Source organism: Dipteris shenzhenensis, chromosome 27 (genome assembly GCF_047967505.1).
Source record: "Dipteris shenzhenensis isolate YYH24624 ecotype China chromosome 27, Dip_SZ_1.0, whole genome shotgun sequence".
Taxonomy (NCBI): Eukaryota; Viridiplantae; Streptophyta; class Polypodiopsida; order Gleicheniales; family Dipteridaceae; genus Dipteris; species Dipteris shenzhenensis.
In genome coordinates this window covers 42,255,321-42,265,166 of record NC_141622.1, presented here as the reverse complement: position 1 = coordinate 42,265,166, position 9,846 = coordinate 42,255,321, and the positions used below count along the sequence as shown (strand labels likewise).

At 42.6% G+C, this 9,846-nt stretch overlaps 1 protein-coding gene across 1 annotated transcript; it reads right to left on the bottom strand.

The window, feature by feature from the left end:
* Positions 1 to 6,322: 6,322 nt before the first annotated feature.
* Positions 6,323 to 9,007, bottom strand: LOC147884319 (cytochrome P450 71AU50-like). Its single transcript, XM_087398589.1, has 2 exons — positions 8,077 to 9,007; positions 6,323 to 7,111 (listed from the first exon to the last, which is right to left on the bottom strand). The coding sequence occupies exons 1-2, from the start codon at positions 8,965 to 8,967 to the stop codon at positions 6,488 to 6,490; spliced, it is 1,515 nt and encodes a 504-aa protein (XP_087254715.1). The 5' UTR covers positions 8,968 to 9,007; the 3' UTR covers positions 6,323 to 6,487.
* Between the last annotated feature and the right edge of the window lie 839 nt (positions 9,008 to 9,846).

Here is a 9,846-nt window from a genome sequence, read left to right as displayed (position 1 = left end):
CCAATTCTTTGATAGGAAGGATTTGCGTGCCGGGCAACATCACCCAATGATGTCCATCCATTCGTTTTAGAAGTGGGGAATAGATTTTGTTGGGCCCCTGCCCATGACTGCCCGCAAAAAGAAGTATCTTTTGGTAGCCACTCAGTATGTCACTAAGTGGGCTGAAGCTATCGCCCTCGCTGCAGCAAATGGTAAGGCAGCTTCAAATTTCATATTTGAACGTATCTGCACAAGGTTTGGGACACCCATGGAAATAGTATCCGACAATGGGAGTCCATTCTTAAATGAAGCAGTGGAGTTACTCATGGATCGCATGGGTATTGATCATCGCACTTCTAGCATCTATTATCCAGCATCCATGGGTCAAACGAAGCGGACCAATGGCCTCCTTTGTAAAACCATGGGAAAAATGGCTACAGGGAACAAGAGCCAGTGGGATCAGAAGGTCACAGTAGCCGTATGGGCTTACAACATCACTCATAAAATGTCTACAGGTCACACTCCTTTTGAGTTGGTGTACGGTACTGAGGCCGTTTTACCACTAGAGATAGAGATTTTGGCTTTGAGATTGGCACAAGAACAGAGGATGACAGAAGATGAACATGTAGAGGCCCGATTGGTGCAACTTGAGAAGCTAGATGAAACCCGACGCCTTGCCCTACATCAAATAGAGATTCAAAAGAATCGACAAAAGGCCCGCTTGGATGCTAAGATTCGCAAGGGATGGGAAAGACACTTTGCTGAGGGGGATGTTGTGCTATGCTTTGATAATAGATTGGACCACCAAATGGATAAGAAGTTCCTTCCATTGTGGACCGGTCCATACAAAGTCATCAAGGAACGTAGCAATGGGTCTGTACAAGTTCAGGAGCTGCATGAGCCATATGGCAAGAAGGTGATCAACAAGCGTTATCTCAAGCCCTCCTTTGTGCATGATGGTCCCAGGCATGGAAATGCTGTGCATTCCCTGCATGGGAGGGAAAACTGTTATGGATAAATTTGACCAAAGTAAAAAGGCATAAATATGAGTGTGTGCTTGTATGTGTGGCAATAGTATAATAAAATATGGTGTGCATATAGGGCCCAGGGTTGAGGTGGTAGGGCATGACCATGTGCCACCCTTTCACGTAAGAGGATCCATAAGGTGTGTTGTACATAATCCATGGTAGTAATATTATAAAATGTAAGGTGGCATGGTTCCTACGTGTGCCACCCCTCCACCTAGGCGGGGTCCCATGCCTGCATTTAGTGAGATATGGCCTAAAGTCCATGAGAGAAGTAATATAAAATAGGTGGAGATGGATATTATATTGGATTATTCCCTCCATGTAAGATAGGCCCATGTGGGGGGGATATAGATAGTCCAATGATGCAACTTAAATAATGGGGAAAGTAGGATGAGATGGCAAGATTCCTTGTGCCAACCCTCCACTTGTCCTCCTAGATGTTTGAACGTATTATAAAATTGGGAAGAGACCAAGGGAGTATCATAAACGGGATATGGGAGTTGATATATGTGGAAAAATGTGACCAAGTGTTATCGCACACAATTGAGAGTGTGTAACTGCCTAGCCCACATGGGAGACTCTTCCACACACACCATGCATGTGGGAGGATGCATTTATTGGGAGAGACCTCTCCTTTGGCTATAAAAGAAGGGGGCTATTCCTTGATGGAGCACGCTCATTCTTGTAAAGCCACCTAGCTAGTACTTTGATTTCCCCCTTCCCTTCCTTTCAAATAAAGCATGGTCCTCTTCCATTAATGTCTCCATCTTTACATTCCCTCCTCCCATCATGTACATGCTTCTCTTCCCCCTCTCCATTTCCCCTTGTGTCATAGTCTCCCTCTTCATTCCCTCCCCTTCTAATCCCTTTTCCCCTCCCATGATAACGTTTCACCCTCACGTTCTTCCTCTATGGCCCTTGAGCGTCGCCATGCTTAGTGTCTAGCCTCTTGTTCTGATTTCTTTTCTAGGTAACAGTACTCTTCATATGCTTTGGAATATTCTTTGGAAAGTTTGCACAAATAGCTTGTGGGAATTGCATGGTGATGCTTTGTGCTTGCTATTTTAATGAAGTTGCAATTTGCAAAAAGATTTTATGTTCGTGCATTAGTTTGGCTAGTTAAGTATGATTAGGGGCATGTATTTTGTATGCTATATTTTGGTTGGCATGCCAATAAGGATCATTGTAGCTTTACTTGAACATGCAATTTGCATATGTGATATTGATATGTGGGTTGTATTTTCTTGCAAGGGCTTGCCCGCGTGTGCTTGGAGTACTTTCAATGCAAATTGAAATTCCAAGAGTTTTTATGCATGCATTTCATGTGCTTTTGGAAGAGAAAAGGACAAGGGGAGAGGGATGGGAAGATATTTTATTGGCCATGGGGTTGTATCTACGATGCGAGGTATTGGGGTCATTATGTACCTTTTGTATGCTTGGGGTATAGTAATGGTCTATAGGGCTTGCATATAGATTTACTTGTATACTATACAAGTGGAAATAGCAACTTGGCATGGGTTAAAATTTATGTAATTGAATTACAAGAAAGCGACGCACAAAATTTATATAAGAAGTGTTCTTCAAGTATATAGGCATCGTTTGAGTTATTTTGGAGAAAGTCCACTTAAGTGTTGCAAGAACTGCAGTGCAAGCATTTATCCCAACAGTATGCTAAGTGCATATAAGTGGGCCTACAAACTTATAGGCAATGCCATGTTGCTCAAGTAAGCAAATCTAATTTAACTAATTATCTTAAGATATGTTAATCCAATCAATCTAAATAAACCATTAATTATACCTTCTGAAGCTAAATTCATTAATCTAATTAATCACTTCATTAATTAATCCAAATAAATTCGAGCTTCTTATTTATATTTCTTGCCCAGAGGAAGCATCCCATGTCACAAAGGGCCCAAGAGAGTTTTTAAAACACATTAATTAATATAGAAATGCAAAAAAAAAAAGATGTAGGAACCAATACACGAGCACCATGCAAATCCCATGTTCCATTTGAGCAAATCTTTAAAGGAATACTCCAAGGCACAGGGAGAGTACATGGCTGGAAATGGCAAAAACAAGCATGCATAAGTGCCATGCAAGTTCCATGTGCCATTTGAGCAAACCTTCCAAGGAATACTCCAAAGCACAGGAAGAGTACACAATGGCACATGGCAGATGAGCTTGTGCTAGAGCAAACTGGACAAGTGAAAGCGCTAAATTAATTAATACACAAATGTGAAAACACTATGCAAGTTGTATCTCCACCAAAACAGGAAGCATCCCATACCATTAAAAACCCAAGAAACTTTTTTTTACGCATATAGCCTCGGCAAACGACAAACGTAGCTGTGTACGAGGGCCATGCAAATTCCATGTGCCATTTCTACAAACCCTTAAACGAATACCCCAAGGCACAAGAAGAACACATGATGGCCATGATCTCAACCGAGAAAAGAAGAAATGAAATGCGGAACCAAATGTCCTTTCTTCTTTCTCATCTCACCCCTCTCTCTCTCTCTCTGAAATACAAGAAACATATAGGCATGCCCAAAACATTTCCTGACTAAAAAGACAAAGGATCATATTAATTAGCATGGAAATGTAAAATCATTTGACAAATTGCTACTCCACCAAAACAAGAAGCATCCTACGCCATAGAAGACCCAAGGAAGCACAATAGGAAACATGTTCAGCTAATAGAGTCTATGCGAGAGAGAGAGAGAGAGAGAGAGAGAGAGTAAATCAATTAATTAACCTGCCAACTAAGCTAATTAATAAGATCAATTAATTTAATCAATCTAAGTAATAAATTTACCCAAACTAGAACAATTAACCAGTGGTGGCTTGAACGTTAACAGTACATGTACTTAGTGAATGAATAGGCTTAGGCCCTTAGTCGTAGTCTTCCATCTATGGGCCATAACTTTGGAACAATATATAAGCCTTCACAGGACAATGTGGACCTTGTAGCTCCTTACAACAATAGTCAATTCGGTGCATACATTATAAGGACTTTGTGGCTTTTCAAAAGCACCATATAGTTCCATGTCAAAGTAGGATAGTTGGCCATGTAGGTGTATGTACAATTTATCTTGAGGCATCCACTGGATTATACCAGCATCTATTCCAACAGTGGAATTCATAATTAAAAGAGAGATATTGCCTCTTTCTTTCTTGTGATTAATAGTTAGCCTAGAAATTGTAATGCTACATGCATATCAATGGACCTACAAGGTCGATATAAAGAAGTGGATGGTCCTTATAAGTAGCCACATGGATCTATATGGTCTTAAAAAGGCTTATGCAGCCTAGTCAATTCAATGCGGTCATTACAAGAACCTTATAGCTTCTTCTTTTTTTAAAGAAAAGGCTGATTGCATTAAGGAGGTGGTCAAACTCCAAATAAAAGACCTAAACAAAAATGGGGCAAACTACCCTAACAAAATGATGTGCGTAGCTAAAGACTTGGCTACTCGACTACAAGTCGCCTACCAATTCCTACTAGCATTTCCCCAATGAGATCATCCCTCCTATTAAGCGCCACTTCAAGGTTAGCTCTAACCATGGAAACCAGAACTGTGGTCCTAATTTTCTCTGTATTTTTTCTCAATCTCCCTTGTTTTTCCTAATCTCTCTCTCTCTCTCTCTCTCTCTCTCTCTCTTGTCTCTTCATTTCTCTCCCAACCCCCCCCCCCTCCCCTTCCCCGTAAACTTTCTTAATTCTCTCTCTAATCCCCCTCCCCGACCCCCCACTCGACCCCATTGGTCTTCTATCTTTCTCCCAATACCCATCCGAATCTCGTCTATTCTATCGTTTCTCCTAGTCCTATCATTAATCCCCCCCCCCCCAATTGTTCTTTCGTATCCTAAGTAGTCCCTTTAGACATACCACTCCCTAAAAGCCCCTAACTCTCCCGCGGTTTGCGCCACACTACTGCTAAGAATTTTGACCCTTGACCTTCACACACATGAACACGCTTCCTTGATTGCCATGCCATCAGAGTCCTCACTTCATTTACTACCCCTATGACCTGCACTAGAGGCACTACATAGTACTTTCTCAGCCCCGACTTCGGCTGCCTTTGAACACACAGGTACTCATTAACCACCCTACCTTTACGCCTTCCCAAGCCCTCATACTCCGTGACTATCTACTGAACCCCGAGTCCCAACTATACTAGCTTATTTAAAGAGACTCCACTGCTACCGTCGCCTGTCAGCACACTGTTCTTCCCGCTTGCTGCCTCCACTGCCCTCTGCCCATTCTCTCTTATTAGAGCTAAGAGCTCCTCGGCTCTCTATCCCATCCAAGGTCCTTTCCTCCCGCATGAACTTCCACCACCATTGGACTCACTGGTGCCTTGCTTCCACCACTATTCGTTACGCAGTTCCCATGTAGCCAGTAGTACCGAGGCCTGGATATAAGGCCAGCATTGTCGAGGTTAACCATCCTGTGTCACCAAGTAGGACTGCCCTCCAATTCGAGCCAAGCTTGAACGATTCCCATAGACCAGATGCCCTAATCGCGCACTAAATCCTATTCCACAATTCGTAGATCACCGAGCAGTTCCAGAAGAGATGGTGCACATATTCAATACACTATCCACAAAGCGGGCATAGGTAGTCCACTATGAAGAGCTTCGCTAACCTGCCCCTCATGGCCACCCATTGGTGTAAAACCTTCCAAAGCAAAAATCGTGCTTTTCCTACCATTCTGCATTTCCATATGTCCGTCGCTGTAGCCAACCACCACGCTCCACTTCTTCTCAATCCCCATCTACGATTGAGCACTAGGAAACGTACAAACTACTAATGGACTTGCAGGCAACATTGTAGCTTTTTAAAAGAACCATGTAGTTCTACAGCAAGGTGGAATAGTTTGTCATGTAGGTGTATGCAAAGTTTATCTCAAGGCAAGCATTTATCCCAATAGTGGAGCTCGTAGTTAAAGCTAACAAAAGCCCCAATGATATGTCCTCTTTCTTTCTTGTAATAAATAATTAAATTACAAATTTAAATGCTATGTGCCAAAAACGGACCTACACGGTTCATGTGGATCTATATGGTCTTATAAAGGCTTATGTAGCCTATGAACTACCTAGAGCTACATGGTTCTTATAAAGAACCCCGAAATTTCTTATAGCCAATGACACGTTGCTCAAGTAAGTAAATCTAATTTAACTAATTACCTTCCAATTAGCTAAATTAAAAAAACCGACCTAATCAAAAAGATCTATTAATCCAATCAATCTAATTAAACTATTAATTATATGATCTCAAGCTAAATTAATTAATCTAATTATTCACTTCATTAATTAATCCAAATAAGTTGGAGCTTCTTATATGTATTTCTTGCCTATGGCACTCCGCGGAGCCGTGAGAGCACTCTCAATTTAGCAAGCCATGAGCTTCTTCTTCCAAGGCAATTGGCTCTCTATCACTTTAATGGCCTTATCCTTTCAACATATTTCGGCCTACATCTAGATTCTAGGTGTAGCACATGCAGTTAATGGGATGCCTTTGGGTCCTCCAAGTGCTGGAGCTTCAGACATGTCAATTGACTGGGGGGTCTGCCCTGGAGGCAAGCTCCATTGGAACTTAGAGATAAGATTTGCCAATACTAGTGGCACTATGCTCAACGCCAAGTTCATGCCCGGGCACACCCTTTTACCTGACCCAAATGGAATTAGCTCAAAGTTATGCCCACGCACATCCACAGGACTCTTTATAAATCTCTCCGGCTCAAACTCGTCGCACGTATCCCCCCACACGCTTGCGTCTCTGCCCATCGCCCACAAGTTCACTATCAACCTTGTCTTTTCATATAGCATGTACCCGCTCACTTCCATCTTTCCCTTCTTCGACTTTGTCATCTGTCGGAATAGCAGCGGGAACGCAGGATGGAGTCGTAAGGTCTCTTTCACTACCGCTTGCAAGTACTCCAGTTTTGGAATGTCATTCTCCTCCACGCACCTTGCTAATGGCCCCAGAACACTGTCCATCTCCTCTTGAAGTTTCGTCATGCACGAAGGATTTCGAAGTAGTTCTGTCATAGCCCACTCTACGGTCGCAGATGACGATTCCGCTCCAGAAGCCAGCATTTCCTGCAAGAACAAAGATAGTTCCACTTCTTAGTAACTAAACAAGATGATCGTACACTGAATGCTTACTAAACTTCTGACCGGCTAGATGCCTGTCCTATGCTCATTGTGCAAACGTATGGTGGCTGGAATCTGGTTGTACGAAAGAGGCAAGAGGTCACGGTTGTTCATGAGAAAAGAAAATCGAAGTGTTTGTGCAGTTTGCACATGTAAAAGAACGCAACACATGTATTCCTCGTGAAGTGTGCAAACTGCGTTTTAATTACGTCAAGTGATGACTAATTAGAAAAGATAAAGTAGACCTTAGTAGAGTGTTTGTCAACACACTGTAAGAGGAACAATAACTTCGGGTACCAACTCCCAAAAAGGAAAAATAACCGAAAGCCATGTGTGCTTCTAATGAAATCTTCAAGGTTGCATCTGGCTACCAAGTCTAGAAGATGGAAGAGAAGTAACTGGGATCAATTGATATTTATACCATGCCTAGGAAACATCTCGTACATAGTGACCTTACTACATGAGAATGTGTAGTCTAAACCAGTGCTTAAATTTGCTGCGCAGATTGAGCTTCATTAGAATTTTGGGCTTCATATGACTCCCAAGAATTTCACCAGCGTAGCATTCATGAAGCTCAAGCAATTCTCCAAGACTTCAACATATAATGTACATACATATAGTTAGTACTTAGAATTTATCTACTATACTACTAATATGTGTCCCAAATAATGTGAGTCTGCGAGGGCTGGCATTAGTCTAGGAGTCTGTGCAATTGTCATCTTCAGCTTAAAATGGGATTTGTACGGAGTGTCATCTTCATTTTGAAGCTTAAATTTTTTTCAAAGACTTCACTGAATTTTTTATGAAACCTAGAGGTGTGCAGCAAATTTAAGCACTGGTCTAAACCAAAACCTGAGATACGTCTGTATCCTTAATCCACAGAGACAAAAGGAGAAAGAGCAAGAACTTACAATCACGCTACATTTGATCCAATCTTTGCTGACCTTGTCATCTCCCTTGTAGGTTTCTATCAAGACATCCAAGACATCAGCAAGAGCTCTTGCTTCGTCTTCCTTCTCCCTCTTGCGCTCAGCAAGTATATCTTCCAAAAAAGCATCGAGCCTTTGAGCTACATTATCCATTCGTTTCTTATATCCTGGCAGATCCAGCCAACGGAGATGCGGAATGAAATCCCCAATCAATGGAGCTCCCGATAGGAGGTTCATTTCTAGAAGCATATCCTTGAAGACGGAAGCTTCTGCATAAGACCCGAAGGCCTGCTTACTGAACAGCATGCGTGTCAAAATGTTTCCAATCATACTGAAGACAAGTTTGTTCATCTCCACCACATGATCCCCCTTGCTGGATTTCTGCTCGAGGTTTCGTAGCGCATAAGCAATCTCTTCTGTTCGAACTTGCTTAAACATTTGTATTTTCTTCACGGTGAGAAGTTGCAGCGTGTACATCTTTCGGAGCTCTCTCCACACAGGTCCGTGTTCCATGAACACCATACCCTTGTTGCCATACAACAATCGCTTAATTGCTTCGAGAGACGGGCGGTCTAAGAAGTCATCGTCATGGGACTGCAAGAATTCCTTGGCCATTTGTGCGGACGATATGACGACAGTTGGAAAGGATCCAAGTTGGAGGAGGAAAATAGGGCCATACTTCTGAGAGAGGTGATGGAGGCAGCGATGAAGGGGCGGTTGGGTGAGCAAGAGGAGGTGACCGAAGAGTGGCCAGGAGGGGGGGCTGGGAGGGAGCTTGTGATCACGTCCATAGCTGATCTTCTGGAGGAGCAGAGAAGCTATGGCGGTGGCGATGGCGAGGGCGAGGCCGATAGCGATGAGGATGCCCTCCATGTTTGAGGAGCTCAAGTGAGAATTTGCCTCTCTGTATATAGACCAGGTCATCACGTATCAATTAGGGTGTTTGTCAAGAACGCATCAATAAATGCATTAAAAACTCTTATCCATAGAATTGAAGGGCCGGCCTTAGAGCCAAGATTGGGTTGCTATATAAATATTCAGATTGAGCAAGCACTATATAAAATCAGGAGCAATTAGCTATTATAATAATATAAACTAGGTTGCCCTAGGTGGCCTTTCCGTCATGGCTGTAACTCCTTATATAATAATATAAAGTAGGTTGCAATAGGTAGCCTTTCCGTCATGGCTGTAACTCCAAATTGGACCTGAATCCTCACTATTCAAACCCTTGGACTTTCAGAAAGATCAACGCCTATAATCACGACACACGCCTTTAATGATGAGAATCATTCATAAGGCCTACCCAAAATCCAAAATAAGGAACAAGATGAATTTCATTCATATGGCCTCCCTCAAGAGAAGAAGAAGGAGAGAGAGAGAGAGAATGAGAGAGGGTGGGGGGGATTCATGTGGCCTGCCAGAGAGAAGAAGAAGAGGAGAGAGAGAGAGAGAGAGAGAGAGAGAGAGAGAGGAAGAAGAAGAGAGAGAGAGAGAGAGAGGAGGAAGAGAGGGCAGCCCAAAGAAGACAGAGTCCCGGAATGCATGCATTGAATGCCCCTTACAAGACCTTCAATGGAGCATACATGCACCAATCACCTTAAAATAAAAAGAAATGTCTAAAAAAATACCTATTTTTCCTTTCTTATCACACATCATCACTAAGGCCTTCCGATGGGCAGCCCAAAAAGAAGATGAATTGGATGGCCAGCATGGAAAAGAGGGTGGAAAGCTCTGTGTGTGTGTGTGTGTGTG